This window comes from Trichechus manatus, unplaced genomic scaffold (genome assembly GCF_000243295.1).
Source record: "Trichechus manatus latirostris isolate Lorelei unplaced genomic scaffold, TriManLat1.0 scaffold00085, whole genome shotgun sequence".
NCBI classification, from domain to species: Eukaryota; Metazoa; Chordata; class Mammalia; order Sirenia; family Trichechidae; genus Trichechus; species Trichechus manatus.
The window spans coordinates 11,166,987-11,184,333 of record NW_004444021.1 but is presented as its reverse complement, the minus strand read 5'-3'; the positions used below and the strand labels follow the sequence as shown (position 1 = coordinate 11,184,333).

Genomic DNA, 17,347 nt, shown 5'->3' with positions numbered 1-17,347 from the left:
GAGATACCATCTCACCCCTACATTACTGGCATGAATAACAAAAAACTGGAAACAACAAATGTTGGAGGGGCTGCAGGGAGATTTAACTCTTATACACTGCTGGTGGGAATGCAAAATGATACAACCGTTTTGGAAAATGATATGGCGCTTCCTTAGAAAGCTAGAAATAGAAATACCATAGGATCTAGCAATCCCATGCCTAGGAATGTATCCTAGAGAAATAAAAGCCATCACACGAATAGACATATGCACACCCATTTTCATTGCAGCATTGTTCACAATAGCAAAAAGATGGAAACAATCTAGATGCCCATCAACAGACGAATGGATAAACAAACTATGGTACATACACACAGTGGAGTACTAAGCAAGGATAAAGAACAATGATGAATCTGTGAAGCATCTCACAACATGGATGAAACTGGAGGGCGTTATGCTGAATGAAATAAGTTAATCACAAAAGGACAAATATTGTATGAGACCACTTCTATAAAAACTCATGAAATAGTTTACACACAAAAAGAAACAATCTTTGATGGCTACAAGGGACGGGAGGGATGGGGATGGAAAAACACTAAATAGACAAGTGGTAACTTTGGTGAAGGGTAAGACGTACACAATATTGGAGAATCCAGCACAATTTGTACAAGGCAAAGTCATGGAAGCTCTATAGACACATCCAAACGCCCTGAGGAACAGAATTACTGGACTGAGGGCCTGTGGGGACCATGGTCTCCGGGAACATCTAGCTCAATTGGCATAACATAGTTTATAAAGAAAATGTTCTACATTCTGCTTTGGCAAGTAGTGTCTGGGGTCTTAAAAGCCTGTGAGTGGCCATCTAACATACTCCACTGGTCTCATCCCTTCAGGAGCAAGGGAGAATGAAGAAAACTAAAGACACAAGGGAACAATTAGTCCAAAGGACTAATGACCACAGCTACCATGGCCTCCACCAGACTGAGTCCAGCACAACTAGATGGTGCCTGGCTACCACCACTGACTGCTCTGACAGGGATCACAATAAGAGGGTCCCAGACAGAGCTGGAGAAGAATGTAGAACAAAATTCTAACTCACAAAAAAAGACCAAACTTACTGGCCTCACAGAGACTGGAGAAACCCTGAGAGTATGCCCGCCCCGGACACCCTTTTAGCTCAGTAATGAAGTCACTCCTGAGGTTCACCCTTCAGCCAAAGATTAGACAGGCCCATAAAACAAAATGAGACTAAAAGGAGCACACCAACCCAGGGGCAAAGGACTAGAAGGCAGGAGGGGACAGGAAAGCTGGTAATAGGGAACTCGAGGTGGAGAAGGGAGAGTGTTGACAAGTCGTGGAGTTGTTAACCAGTGTCATAAAATAATACGTGTACTGTTTAATGAGAAGCTAGTTTATTCAGAAAAAAAAAAAGAACATTAAATGTAAGTTATTACTGAAATAGTAAAGATATCATTTTAACAGTTCTTTCCCCTAAGATCGTAAGATCCCTATAGAGCAAATGTTTAAAGAAAATAAACCGTAGGCAGAGCCCTGGTGGTGCAGTGATTAAAGCACTCAGCTGCTGACCGAAAGGTTGGTGGTTCAAACTCACCAGCTGCTCCTTGGGAGAAAGATGTGGCAGTCGGCTTCCGTAAAGATTGTTGTTATTGTTGTTAGGTGCCATTGAGTCAGTTCCCACTCATAGTGACCCTGTATACAACAGAATGAAACACTGTCTTGTCCTGTGCCATCCTCACAATCATTGCTATGTTTGAGCCCATTGTTGCAGTCACTGTGTCAATCCATCTCATTGAGGGTCTTCCTCTTTTTCACTGACACTTTACCTTACCAAGCATGATGTCCTTCTCCAGGGACTGGTCTCTCCTGATAACATGTCCAAAGTACGTGAGATGACGTCTTGCCATCCTCGTTTCCAGGAAGCACTCTGGCTGTATTTCTTCTAAGACAGATCTGTTCATTCTTCTGGCAGTCCATGGTATATTCAATGTTCTTCGCCAATACCATAATTCAAAGACATCACTTCTTCTTCAGTCTTCCTTATGCATTGTCCAGCTTTCACATGCGTATGAGGCGATCGAAAATATCATGGCTTGGGTCAGGCGCACCTTAGTCCTCAAAGTAACATCTTGGCTTTTCAATACTTTAAAGAGGTCTTTTTGCAACAGATTTGCCCAGTGCAAAGATTTACAGCCTAGGAAACGCTATGGAACAGTTCTACTCTGTCCAACAGGTTGTTATGAGTCAGAATAAACTCAACAGCAACAGGTATAACAGGTAGACTCATTTTGAGAAAGAAAGGGAGCTTAGCTTGGGGAAGGTGTCGGGCTCCTGGCCAACAGCTTCTCTAGGTGCTGATCCTTTCATTCTAGTCAGACCCTGCGTGACTGATTGTTCTTCATGACTGTGTTAACCGTATCAGAAAATTTCTAGAGAAATCACTTTTCAAAAGATCAGGGGAAAACCTTTCTTTTCCTCCTCACTGCCCTAAGTTGTATGCCTTCCATAGCTATATTTGCGTACCCTGAAACTAAAATCTCGCACTACATCCCTTAGCAAATGATATTATTGTGAACAGCATACAATTTACAGGATATTCTATCTGTTTTTGTTTTGGTTAAAAACAAACAAGCAACCACAGAAATACTGCCCCACCTTTAGAATTCCCTATTCTGTGCAATGACATCATCCCTTATGCTATCGTGGGAGTAACGCTAAATGCCTTCCTCTCCGTCTCTCCTCATATTCTATTTGTCACAAATTCCTGGAAATTCTTTCTACTATGTTTTATTAGCTCCCCTCTTTTATTCATTCCCTCTGTCACAACCTTCACTTGGGAACTTGCTGTCTCTGTCCTGGAATACGTCTGCTTAACTGTTCTTCTAGCCTTCCAACTTGCATTTATCCTTTGCCCCTCAGCATCAAATCCTTCTCCTGGATAATCTAAAGGTAGATCTTTCTAAAATGCAAATCTGATCCTTTTAAGCCCTTGTTTAAAGTTTTTCAGTGGCTTCTCCACTCCCTGAAGGACAAAGTCCAAACTTAGTTTCATGCTGTACAATGATGGCATTATCTGTCTGGTCTGTGTCCCTATCCAATCTGGTATTTCCTACACACCTTCTATTCCAGCTGTTCTAAACTAGTCCTTCCAACACATTATATCACACCATTGTATACCTCCTGCCATTCATTATGCTACCTACCTTCCTCTTCCATCTGAAGGACTCCTACTTATCTTTCAATAACTTACTCAGTTTTTCTTTTTCTGGATCAACTTCACACCTTTCCAATTTTGCCTTTCTGAACAGATATGATGATTTTCTCCTTAGTGATACTGGTAAACTCAGAATCCCAGAATACTGTACTAAAACCTGTCTTCCCTATGAGTCTGTGTGTAGGGACCAGCTAATTTTTATCTTGATGTATTTTTTGTCTAGCACTGGGCCTGGGATAAGTGTTAGTTGAGTGAGTGAAAGGAAATCCAAGCTTATAGAAGGACTTAATGTTTGTTCTTCTTGTTTTTTTTTAAATAGTAGTTTATTTTGTTTTCAGTGAAGGTTTACACAGAAGTTTAGGTTTCCATTCAACAATTTCCATACAAATTGTTCGGTGACATTGGTTACATTCTTCACGATCTGTGAACATTCTCATTATTTCTGTTCTGATTGTTCCATTTCCATTAATCTAGTTAGCATTTGTTGTTTTAAAAATGACTTTTATTGTTTTTATTGGAGATGCTGACCTTTTGCCACCGTGCCATGAAGGTGACAGCACAAGTCCTTGACTGCTGTTTCTCAGTTAGTTGCATGAGTCATGCTTAGTTAAGTGTTCTCATCATTGTGCCCTCTTGTTGAGTGTTGTTTATGATTCTAAAGCCCCAGATTCTTTTTCTGTTATGGTGAATTATTTCTCAAGAGCCCAGTTGTCTGCACTGTTTCCAATTGTGTCATTCTCAACTCCTTTCTCCACTATCTGCAAACATTCTCTGTATGTCTGCATCCCAATAGTGCATAGTATTTACACTCAGGAGGTTCCTTAGCCTTCATATAAATCAGTGAATCTAAACTTTACATGGGAGAAGCACCTAATGCCACATGTTGTATGCCCCAAGTCCAGCTAAGGCCCTACAGGGATCTCTACTACAAGTACAAAAGATTAAAAAAACAAACAAACAAACAAAAAAACCACCTGAAATCCCATCACACTCAGATAACCACTGTTGACATACTGGTGTATTTTACTTTCAGTCTTTTCTGTGTACACACAAATACACCACCCATATGTACTTATGCTGTGATATAGTCTTGTACCTTGCTTATTACTCTTCACATTAAATCAGGAGCATTTTCCTATATTCCTAAACTTTTTGGAAATCTACTACAAGAGAAGAATTAGATAGTAGGAAAAGAATTGATGTCTTTGAATTATGGTGTTGTTGAAGAATATTGAATATACCATGGACTGCCAGAAGAACAAACAAGTCTGTCTTGGAAGAAGTACAGCCAGAATGCTCCTTAGAAGCAAGGATGGTGAGACTTTGTTTCATGTACTTTGGACATGTTATCAGGAGGGACCAGTCCCTGGAGAAGGACATCATGCTTGATAAAGTAGAGGGTCAGCGAAAAAGAGGAAGCCTCTCAACGAGATGGATTGACATAGTGGCTGCAACAATGGGCTCAAGCATAACAACCATTGTGAAGATGGTGCCGGACCGGGCAGCATTTTGTTGTTATACATAGAGTCACGATGAGTCGGAACCGACTTGACGGCACCTCGTAACAAGAACAACAACAACAACAGGAGTGGATGAGATATCCTGGAGAAAGAGCAAGTGGTGAGAAGGAAAAATGATCAGAGTTCCTGAGAGTTCTAACATGGGATGATCAGGTGAGGAGTTGACAAAGGGAGTTTGAGGAGCAATGAGGATGTAGGAAAATTGGGAGGGTGCAGAACAGAAGGTTTCAGAAAGGAATGAATAGTCATCTGTGCTGAGTAGGGCAGCGAGGACCACAAGGTTAGAGCTGAAAAATGCCCATTGTATTTAGTGCCATGGAGGTCATTGGTGAAAGGTCGTTCCCTCCCTCAACCCATTTTTTACTCTGCAGCTAGAGTGGTATTTCTGAAACATAAAACTGATGAATGTACTCTCATGTTTAAACCTTTATTGGTTTCTCTGCTGTTCTCATGATAAAGTACAAATTTTTTATTATGCTTTGGGCCATATGCTCTGCCAAACTAAAATACTTTGAGTTCTCAGATAAGTAGTTTTCTGTATATAACACTGTACGTAATATATTTATTATTGTGATATAAATGTACAGCTCTTGGCTGTTCAGCTTGATGAGTTTTTACAATTGTATGCACTTGTGTAAGCACCATGAAAATGTGATACTGAATAGTTCTTTTGCCCCAGAAGTTCCCTGATGCGCCTTTCCAGGCACATCACACTGTATTTTAATTGCTTATATGTGTCTTTACCCTGCCTATAAGCTCTGTTATTTCAGGAACAATATCTGATTTTTCACAGGTGTATACCTAACCTAGGCTAGTGTATGGTATATAATAGGCATTTATTATTGGCTGTATTAATATATTTTTAGGATTACTCCTTCACGAGATCAGCCATTAGCTCTCCATAAATGTTTTGATCCCCAATTACAACCTTCTCAATTCCTTCATTTTTAAAAAAATTTTCAAAAAAATTGTAATTACCAAGTGAGACCCATGTGTTCTCTTTGTCTGTCTCCATTATTGAGAGACCATTCTCCATGGGTATCTTTTATTTCTGCATTTCTTGTGAGCAGAAACAGTGGCTGCCTTTGTTCCAGACCTTTTTTCTAGGATGTTTATTACAGCGAATGATCTTGGAAAATATAGTGTGTTCCTCTAGAGTAAAGGGCAAGTTTGCAGCCTTGGGAGACAGAGATAGTGTTTTCCTTTGGTGCAAAGGGCAGACACACTTACTGTCAAGTTTAATAAAGGTAATGTTTCCCTCTGAGCAAAGGGCAGGCGTGCTTACTGACCCTTATAAAAGGTTTGGATTCTCTACGTTGAGGATTGTTCTTCTCTAATGCAAGCCACAGAGTTTGTAGTTGTTACCCTTTTCTTATCGTCCTGTAGAAAGTGGGGTTTGAGGCGTCAACTAGTGAGAATGCTCATAATCTGGCCACCGCTATTGCTGTAATAAATTCCTTTGTCTCTGAGCCAGCACCCGGTGATGTCTCCTTTGGGTTCATGTGACATGCTAAGACGTGTTAGCTGATGGGAAGACCTACTGCTAGTCCTTATGAGTCAGAATCGACTCGACAACAATGGGTTTGGTTTTTGCTTTGCCCTAAGAAGCCCTGGTGGCGCAGTGGTTAAGTGCTCAGCTGCTAACCAAAAGTTTGGCGGTTTGAACCCACCAACTGCTTCGCAGGAGAAAGATTCAGCTTTGGAAACCCTATAGGGCAGTCTATTCTGTCTTACAGGGTCGCTATGAGTCAGAATCAACTTGATGGCAATAGGTTTGGGCCCTGATATATGGGATTGAAGATAGGGCTTCAGTTACAAGCCCTTTGCAGACAGTGATGGTGATGATGAGCATGATGATGATGATGATATTGGCTGATATTTATTGAACATTTACTGTATGCCAGGCACTGTACCAAGCCCTTTATATGGATTATCTCATTTAAGCCTCATGAAAACTTACAAGATAAGTAGTACTTTTATTTTCATTTCACAGCTAAGAAAAGTGAGGCACAGAGAGGTAAAGTAACTTTCTGGGGACATTAACTTGTTAACAGTTGGCACTGAGAGTCAGTTTCAGGTGTATCTCAATCAAGGGTCCACGCTCTTGCCCACGATCTATTCTGCTTCTCTTGTGACGGTATCTGGAGATATATTGGGATATATATCATTGTGTTTTGCCCATGCAGGTTTGTTTCTAGTAGAAGATACATTGATTTCTCTCTCTCTCATTATCTTTACTCTTCATACACACACACACACACAAAAGGGCATGTAGATGTTATGTATATACACGCATATATATGAAGAGTACAGATACATATACATATATACACATAATATATGCACATATATATGAAGTGTACAATTGAAATAATTGTCATCATAATTTTGTAACTCTCAAAGGCCAAAGAATAACAGCAAAACTCAATGACGGAATTCATTAGTTAAGATCTTATTTATACTTTCATCACTTCTAGTACTTTCTTTTTGATCTGGGTCCATAATATTTTATTTTTAAAGTCTTTTTCTCATCAATGAAGGAAAATTTTGAATTCCACAAATACATCATGTATCAATTTTGTTAGGAAATTAAAAAACCACTTGCCATGGAGTCAGTTGTAACTCATGGTTGACTCTACGCGTCAGAGTAAAACTGTGCTCCGCAAGGTTTTCAATGGGTGATTTGAATTTTCTCATGTCATTTATCATATGAGCTCGTGATTTAAATGATGCTAATGAATAACTGTCTTTTATAAAAGAACAAAAAATAAAAAAAACTGGACACCCAGTGAGCGTACTAATTGTTTTTCTAATTTTCTAAAAGCTAATTTGCACCATTAGCTCTACTATCTTTAACCATAATAAATGGTTTACCTGTACGAAAGATAAGGTTTGTGGTTATTTTGCAAATTATGAAAAACCTCACTAGTCAGTTGGGTTGGTGTGTTCTGATATCCAGTGTATAGCTTGCTCTTTGAAGAATTGGTTCATAATATGCTTTCTCCAATGTATTAAGGTAACTCCAATTGAGTGGTACACAATTAAACTTACTTTTTCTCCTTGACAGCCTACCTTTTATTTTACCTTCATGTGTTATCTGGTATTACATTGTTACTTTACTTGTATAGACACAGTCTGTTTTTTTTTTTTTAGAAATAGGTGTTCCATGGATAAAACTTGGTTATAGGAAAATAAACGTTTTAACAGCAATCATAAATACTGGAATATTTACTTGCGAGGCAGATGCAGATAATGCATTTTTTCATGGCTCATGATACCTGTGTAATGGGTGGCAAGGACTGGTATTTCAAGGTCTTTTATTATTATGCCATGCAATCTGACAAATTAGATGTGATTGTTTTGTTCTGTGATTGTGTATGGTTGTGATTGTTCAGCTTTACTGAACATACAGAGTATGTACTAAAGATTAGTATTTTGGGGGGAGGGGCTTTGAATCAAATCTGCAAGGAAATACATATATTCATTGTCCATAAAGAAAGAGATAAATGGTCATTTTATTAAAATGGTCATTTTTTTAAACATTTTAGAATGTTTATGATAAAATACATCAATGTTGAACAAAATGTGTAAAAACAGTAATTCTACAACTGGGAAGACATCTCAGTTTTATTAATTTTGGTGACATCTTCCCAACCATGTCTAATTTTCAGTATCTTCTTCCTCAAGCACGGCAGGAATAGTATGGCTTTACATATCAGGACAATAATCGGAAGGACAACTGCTATCATAAAAGTTGGAGGTGTATACCACACAAACTGTCTTATATCTACCCATTTATTCCAAGCAAAAATCAATGCATGTATTGTGCCCAGCAGAAGGGAAACCATTCCTAGCTTGCTCTGCAAAAAAAAAGAAAGAAAAAAAAAAAGAGAGAAAAGAAAAAAGATTAGCTTGATGAAGATTGGTTCAATAAGTTTATTTCATCCTACCTCCTCTGGATTTGTTCTGTTGTTTGGAAATCCTTTCATTCATCTGTGATTATTTTCCTATCACATTTCTCAACAATGTCCATTCATATGTTCATACTGTTTTTACATGCCCCCACTTTTAGCCTTTTACTTTTGGGTGATGTCCTTGTGTCCAGACTAAGATGAAAAATTCTCAACCTTCTTCTTTTGGTCTAAGCTGACTGACAAACTTGTCTTCCCCTTCTCCATCACTTTGCACATTTCTCTTATGACCTTTATTTTATGGTGCTGTGTCTTTTGTGCATTTTCCTTAATCCTGCCTATCAAGAGACATCTAAAGTCAAGGACTATGTCTTACTCATCATAGACTTCTTGCAGAATCAACAGAATGGTTGTACATTTTCGGTGCTCAATAAATATTGGTGGGTTGATTAAAGATCAGTGCAAAAATCAATTTGGCTTCAGTGGTCTTTATCAATTGTGAAGGCAGCTAAAGCAACTGTCTCTCATTTTGGTAAGTGAATACTGAAGTGGATGACCTTGGTCTATGTTTAAAAAATCAAACATCTTAATAAAATAGAAAAATACCAAAAAATATTTCAATGTTTTGAACAAAATAGAGGGATCTAGAGATGTGAAGAAAAACTTCAGCTTGCACTGAGATGCCTGCCACTTTACAGATAAAGTTGGTTAAAAAACAGTTGTTCACCTATGTAATTTATGGCATCCTGCCACTGTAAAACGTAGCTCTTCCGGATAATTTATGACTTTTATTCACTTCACTGGAAATGGTCATTAGCCTGCCAGAATGACTCCAACTTACAATTATTCAACAGTACTCTTAAGCCCTAATGAGTACTATCAAATAATTCAGTTTATATTTTCAGATATGAATCTACAGTAAATCATTGTATAACTACTTCTTGGATTCTAAATGTGATTGGTTCAGGATTAATTTTACCAAATGCATACTGATAGACTCAGTTGTCAAGATGCATTACTTGAATTCCTCATTAAATCTGAAAAGTGGTGCTCAGCATATGTATGATGGGCAGAGCAATGTAAGAAGAAATAAAAAAGAACTCCGATGGCTATCAGGCAGAACCTACAATATCTGCAAATACTGTGCTTCAAGAATACGTCACCATCTCTAAGTCACACTGGAGTAATTCAGATGAAGACATACTTTTCAGCCTAATTAGATGCTCTGATAAAGTATCTGTTAGGAGTATATGCATGGGCATGTAGAAAGGATAGTGGGGAATGACTAACTTTGTGGGAATTTCCAAAGATGTCTACCCATAAATGCTAAAGCTGTGTAACTTAAAAAATTTTGGCAGTGCTTATAACTGGGTCCTTTGGATCTTTTCAGTGATAGATTACCTTGTGAATTCTGGCAGGTTGCTCTCTTAAGGGTGTAATCTACCACAAATTGCTTAACTTTAATAAATCAGAGATAGTTTTTGAATTTTAAGAATATTTAGAAACTTCAAGTGAGTAAGTTACATTAAATGTAACTCGGAAAAAGTAGCTTTTAAAATTAGATACTAGAATGCCTTTGGTTAATAAAACTCCTTATTTCCAGGAAAGATGTTTTTTCTGGATAGTACAAACCCGTGTAATTTAAAAAGAATGAATAAAATTAGGGAATAGGAATAGGAATATTTTTATTTTCTGTGTGCTAACAAACCATGGATATTGGATACCTAAAATATTTGTAGCTATTAGGTGGGTAGAAAATTGAACAAAAAACAAGACTCAGATGTTAGAAAGAATGTTTTTATCTGAGTAATACTGTTTATTTATGTCTAGAAAACCCTGTTCCAGTTTAGAATAGGGAAAAATATAGGAGAGCACATTGTTAATTGGAACAAATGTAGGATTTTTGCTACTGGAAAACATTTTTTACTTTTTATGGGATAAAGTCAATATATTAATGATATTACAAGCACAGAAGGATGATTTATTTCTTTTGAGAGACCAGAGTTATTTTCTATATTGTTTACCTGGATATAGTGAAATTCCCTCCATGTCAAAGAGTCGCTCACTGATGGTATAGATGTCACAGCCAACAGAGCCAGTATTGCAAGTCCCACAATTCCTAGAGACACATAAATTTCCATTCTCCAAACATCATGTTCAATCCAGGCATCTTCTTTATTTTGTTGGACCTACCAGAGGGTGAACAAAGAAAGAATGCAAAAAAACACTTTGTTTCCTGCATTTAAATCTCTTTATTTCCTTCTACACTACATCTACTAAGGAAGCCCTGATAACTAGGGACCTCCATAAATATATGGCTTTTTTTTTTTTCATTCCTCAGATAAAGAGAAATATTTTTATCTGAGTAGTACCTTTTATTTAGTATTGGAATTTCACAAGAACTATCACTTTCTTTCCCTGAATGCAACACTTATATAATCTGTTTTTATTGATTTACATAATTACTTAGTAGAAGGTTTACTTAGTACAAGCACGCGTTGTAAAGAAGCAGAAAACAGGAACGATTATGATTATAAAGGAATCTTCTGAGGGTGGCAGAAATGTGGCCCTGACCATGAACAAAATATTTATGTTGTTAAAGATGTACTTTATTATCTTCAACTTAAAACGTAATTTCTCAATGGAAAACTGTACAACCAAGTCCCAATGAAGAGCTTTAATGAAAATTTAAAACGCAGATTACTTTCTCAACACAGGTTTTCAACAGGGATCTGTTACTGTATCTATTAGTTATAAATATGTAATTTTCACTATGTAGTGATACTAAAATGGAAAAGGTTAATTTTCAGGTGTCAAAGACTTTTTAATTTAGTGACGCTGACAACATCATCACCCTACCTGTTGGTATGCCCAGTTTAGCAACTTGTATCTGTAGGATCGCCTCATTGGATAGGACAGACTATAAATTGCATGCAGTACAGCAAAAAAGAAACTGAGAAGCCCAAATTGCTTTCTTGTTAGCATCCACCTATCCAACCAATGTGGAAATTTCTTATACTTGGTTCCATTATGAAGCTGTACAACTGATGCTATCACACCTGGCAAATAAACCAGGGCTAAGAGCGTGATAGAAACCACTGGCAAAACTTTGTTGATGACCAGGATGGGAATTCTGTAAAAATACTGTTGATGGGCAGTTACAAGAGGATGAATTGTTTCTCTCAAAAGAGTGTAAAGAAAAGTCAGAGATGCTACGATAGCAGCTATTTTAAGTGGCAAACGCCATTTTGGAAAGAGTTCCTGTTGGTACTGAAGCTCTGAGGGGCAATCAAATTCATCAAAATGGGTTGTTTGGTGCAAATGCGAAAGCACAGGTCTTTTCAGCATGCTGGTCTCTCCCGAGTGCTTAGTCTAGAAAGGAAAGAAAGGAAACATCTTAAATAAAACTGAATGAAACAATGCAATTTTTCTTAAACTGATTACTTATTGCTCAATCATTGTGCATATCGGTGAAAAAGGGCATTTGGGACCTCCTTTGGGATACTGGTTAGCTGAAGATGGCACAGTACATGTAGTACTGACCAAAGCTGCACTTAGCTACATTGAGGTTTTCCATTAATTTCTGTTATTCATTTTTCTTTAAGACAAAAGAACTACATGCTTCAAATACCTCCACTAAAGCTTAGACCTTTGTGTTTCTGTTTTGAAGGCATAAAAGAATGCTGTAAGGTAACTGGAAACTGTGTAAGCAAGCATTTTTTTCCCATTGGTATCATGGTAGCTTACCAAGAGATCATCAAGCAAATTGATGAATTGCTGTTTAACCAAACAAATTCATTTGTGGAATAAGAATCACTTGTCCCACTTAAAAAAAAAAAAAAAAAAGGCAGAAAAAATCCATTAAGCCTTGTAAAAATAATAAAACTTGTAGGTTGTGACAGTTGTGTTTCTTTTATGGTATTTTTTATTCATTATCGGACAACACTCTACAAAGCTTTGAAAAGTGAATTCTTTTTAAGTATAAAGGATCAAGAATAACATAGTCATCACTATAGATAACAATATGTAACTTCTATCCTGTAGTACTGTACTTCAATTTTATATTTCTAAAATAACTCTGCTAGGAAAAAAAGAATTCTGTTAGGAGGTATAGAGGCTATAGGCTGTACAAGTAGTCAAATCTCACAGTGATGCTGCATTTCCTGAGAAAGTTATACATCTTCATACAGTTGCATTTTTAGGTAGCCAACGATTTAAAAGATGTTTTCATTGAATAATCTACCATTTCCCCAACTGACTGACTGTTGTTGTCGTGGTTGTGTGCCGTTGAGTCGATTCTGACTCATAGTGACCCTACAGGACAGAGTAGAACTGCCCCATAGGGTTTTCAAGGAGCAGCTGGTGGATTCGAACTGCTGACCTTTTGGTTAGCAGCCTGAGCTCTTAACCACTTCACCAGACTGATATACTATCAACTTAAAAAAAAAACCACCTCAAAATGAGAGTTTATAGAACAGTGTTTCATATTGTGCCACCTTATGACTAAATTTACTTTCTCACTCAGTACCGTTTTCCTCACTTCTTATAGCTCTATATGCGGCACTATAACATTTTAATGTTTGAAGTGATGATAGTGATTATCTTGTTCATTTCCTCATTTTACGCAGATTAACTTTAATTCACATAGCTCTCTGTAATTTCTAGTTTTTAAAAATGATCTCTTTTGCCATTTGAATTTTACTTTGAGTAATGAATCAGTTATATTCAATACTTCTTCCGATTACTCCATCTAGAAGGGAACTGATGAGCTTGGTACAGCTTCCGTCATCTCTGCATGTTACAACAGGCTAGCTGATACAATAATCAGCTGGAGATCAATGTGTGGGTTAAGGGTGAAGAATTATAGAACAGCAAATAAGACAGTTAACTTGAAATGAAAGTGATTTTATTATATGCACTTATTTTTTATAGAGCATATGCTTATAATTTCTTACTTTTCCTATTAAAATAAAATAAATAATTTCTGTTAAAACTGCAGTTAAGATAATTTAGAAGAGTAAAAAGAGTTTGGAACCAAATATTTCTACCATTTTTTCAGTCAAATAATGTAGCCAGAAACATTTAATCCTGGGGTGCGGCGAAGTGGGACAAGTGATTCTTATTCCACAAGTGAATTTGTCTGGTTAAACAGTGATTCATCAATTTGCTAGATTATCTCTTGGTAAGTTGCCATAATACCTATGGGGGAAAAATGCTTGTTTACACAACTACTGTTATGTGGGCAATGCTTTTTTTTTTTTTTTTTTTTAATTTAGAACCACAGAATGCTAGAAGGAAATTGGAAAGGCCCTGGGATCATCTGGTCTAACTCTCTCACTTTATAGATAAACTAGGACCCAGGATTTTCAGTGACTTATTCAAGGTCATTCAGCTAAGCCCTTGACCGTCAGTCTGATACTGTTTCTCTATATGCCACACTGCCCCTCACTCATCACAATAATTAGTAATAGGAATCAGAGTAAGGTATCAGCAGACTAGGGTTAAAGTCAGTTTTAGAACACTAGAAATATATAATGGCATTTGAATTATGTTTATAGATTTTAATTATTAATTATGATTATTATTTTACCAACTGATCATCTTCTAGATTTCTCATAGGCTTCATTTTCCAAAGTTCCTGATTTGCGATGTCTTTTCTGCTCTCCATTAATTCTACAAAATAGTATGGCTTCAGCCACCTTTGAAAATAAAAAATAATTATCTTCAAGTTTATTCTATTTATGATATTAACATTTGATTGGATGATATAGGAAAATCTATTCATTTAAAGAACAGAGTGACAGGCAAAGTACAATTAAAATATAGTGACTGATTTACTCATTTAATCTCATAATCTTTAAGAGTCTCAAACCAGTGCCCTCATGTCAACAGCAACTGCTCTTCTTTGTCCAACAACCTGGGCAATGAATGATTTAGATGTCTATACGCAATTCAAAGAGTAGGACTGGAATTTAACTCTAAGTGCTACTCAAAAGAAAAGCCAATTCTCTTAAAGGTAAATAGAATTAAGAATGTATTTTTGTTTTTTTTTTTAGAGTAAGTGTTATCAATGGAGGTTGGAGGTACCTGATATAATATTATACACCAGGAAGTTAAGTGTTTAATAGTCTTGTGGCTGACACTCAAATAGGAAACAATAATTGATTCTTATGAAGAAATGTATCCTGAATTCCAGACAATGAACAAAGCAGACATTGGTTAGGTGAACCGCGATAGTGGCATAAAGGACTTTTTAGTAATGAGTAATGAGTTGGTCTCTGTTGTTAAGATATGAACTTCTAGTGTATTTCTAGTGGAGTTGTTGAGTTGTACTCAATCATTGACATGTCCACCCTCCTGGCCAACCCTGTGGAAAATAATTTTGTCAAACTTCTTACTCAGTAATCTTTTCCTTAACACCCTTCACAGATCCTTATCCAGCTCAGTGTAACATATTTTACAGAAGGGAAAAACATGTCACAATATTATTCATTGTTTTTATTAGTTCTAAATATATCTCCAGAGGAATACATCTCCAATTTGTATGTTATGAAATTCAATGAGAAAAATCGCTTAGATATTCAGAAATCTCACTTACAGAAAACATTCCCGATATTTCTGAATTTTAAACCACCTGTAATACTTTATTAAGTGAAAAGTTGTCTCCAGGAGTAGGTTTAACATACTTAAAACAATGCTCAAGTTTTAAAAGTTTGATCTTCACAAAGAATAAACAAGAGCCGTTTACATAATGCCAACATTTTCCTTTGTTGAGATGCTCCTAGAACATCCTCCAGATGTCATCTATTTTGAAATTTCAGAACATTCATGCTGAGAATATTTATTGTTTTGGTCTACCTACATTTTTTCCCTGCTTATTGATTTAAAACATCTCCCCCATTTGGGGAAATGTACCTCTTCTATACTATATAGTTTGGGGAGGCTGCCAATTATAGTAACACCTATTCTCTGGCCATAGTCCATGGGTGGTACGAATAGTTAACGTGCTCTGCTGCTAACTGAAAGGTTGGAGGTTTGAGTCCACCCAGAAGCTACTTGGAGGAAGGACTTGGTGATCTACTTCTGAAAAGGTAGCTACTGAAAACCCTATGGAGCGCAGTTCTACTCTGACACAAAGGATGCCATAAGTTGGGGTCAATTCAACAGCAGCTGGAAGAATTTTCCTGATTGGCTTAGAGATGGGCACACAACCCAAGTCGAACTAATTAGAGTCCTCTGATATTTACATATGGAAGTGGGAGAGAGAGAGAGGAGAAATCTTGAAGATTTTGTTAAGCTGGATGGTACATGCTTACCATGCCTCACTTTCCCTATGCTGTAAGGAAGAAGACGTCTTCAATAGAAGAGAAGAAAGCCAACACATAGAAGCAGAACTAAAAAATGGAGAAAGAAACAGACAAGTCCTGGAGGCATATTTTGAGTATTCAGAGTTCCTGAGATCAGGTCCTAAATTTCTCAATTACACAAGCCAATATATTTCCTCTTTTGCTTAAGTTAGAGTTGGTGTTCACCATTGGCATTTCAGAGTTCTGACTGAAGCATTTGTAATCATCAAGTATTTATGAATGCAATACTATGTCAGACACCGAAGAGGAAAAAGAGAAATACCAAATTTCCTGAGTACACTGGAGGAGCTTACAGTCAAGAAGCATTATTCTAAGTCATTTTTTGATTTCCAACATTGTAAATAGAGTAGTCTGGAGGCCAAGGAATAGAAGTATCATCTACTATAATCTAACACAAGAAATAATTCCCTAAGTGTTGGAGGATATTCTAACTCTGTGAGTTACAGAATGGGAAAGGTGTTAAAATATAAGGAAATTTACATTTATTCAGTATTAATTCATTAGCTATCCTGTGAACAGTGATGTCAGGCAGTGGGAACATAGAGTTAACTAAGAAGGAGCCTCTCAAAAATCTCGCTGTCTAGAAAGGCAGGCGTGTCAACAAGTAACTTCACTGTAGTGCAATGAACCCTAAACGAAGACAAAATTGTACAGACAGTGGCATGGGAAAGAAAGCAGAGAAAAAGGATGAGGGGCTCCCTTTTAGACCTAGTCCTGGCATCTAGCAGGTTGAGTGTTTGCTGAATGAAGGCTACTGTGTACAGGACCTGGGTGGAAAGCCAGAGTGGCCAGAGTACCCAGCCATTCATCTACATGTTAAGAGACCACACTGAAGATCAAGGCCAAGGAAAAGCCAGGACAGCGAGGGTGCTTGTTGACTGTGTGGACCACGGTCAGCTTTGTGCCCAGAATCCAGGAAAATAAAGTATCAGTCAAATAAGTTTGCATTCATCAGACATTAACCAAATATATAATTTGTGTTTTCCAGTAAAATCGTTTCATGGAAAAAAATGCAACAGGAACCAACACAGCGTTATCAAGTCAAGAACTCCAGAATGTGACCCGAAGTTTGCTTTCATCCCTTTCTGATGTGACTTTCATTTTGCTGTAGCAAGATGCCTGGCCTGTTGTTCCTGCTTAATATTGACAAAGCCCAACTGACTCATGTTTACGTCCAAAAGTTTAAAGTATGAGGAAACCGAACGACTGGGGTATACTGAGGGTTGTATTATATTTCCAAACCTTCTATATTTTCAAGCGCACACCTGCTTTACCACATTTAACTATGTGAAGAGGTGATGTTTTTCTTCACCGTGCTGTTTGTTTGTTTTTTTTTTT

At 37.2% G+C, this 17,347-nt stretch overlaps 1 protein-coding gene across 1 annotated transcript; it reads right to left on the bottom strand.

Moving 5' to 3' along the window:
• Positions 1-8,236: 8,236 nt before the first annotated feature.
• Positions 8,237-14,336, bottom strand: STEAP1 (STEAP family member 1). The gene is made up of 4 exons (XM_004381505.1): positions 14,233-14,336; positions 11,502-12,014; positions 10,667-10,831; positions 8,237-8,591 (listed from the first exon to the last, which is right to left on the bottom strand). Exons 1-4 carry the CDS (start codon positions 14,308-14,310, stop codon positions 8,334-8,336), a joined length of 1,014 nt encoding a protein of 337 aa, XP_004381562.1. The 5' UTR covers positions 14,311-14,336; the 3' UTR covers positions 8,237-8,333.
• Between the last annotated feature and the right edge of the window lie 3,011 nt (positions 14,337-17,347).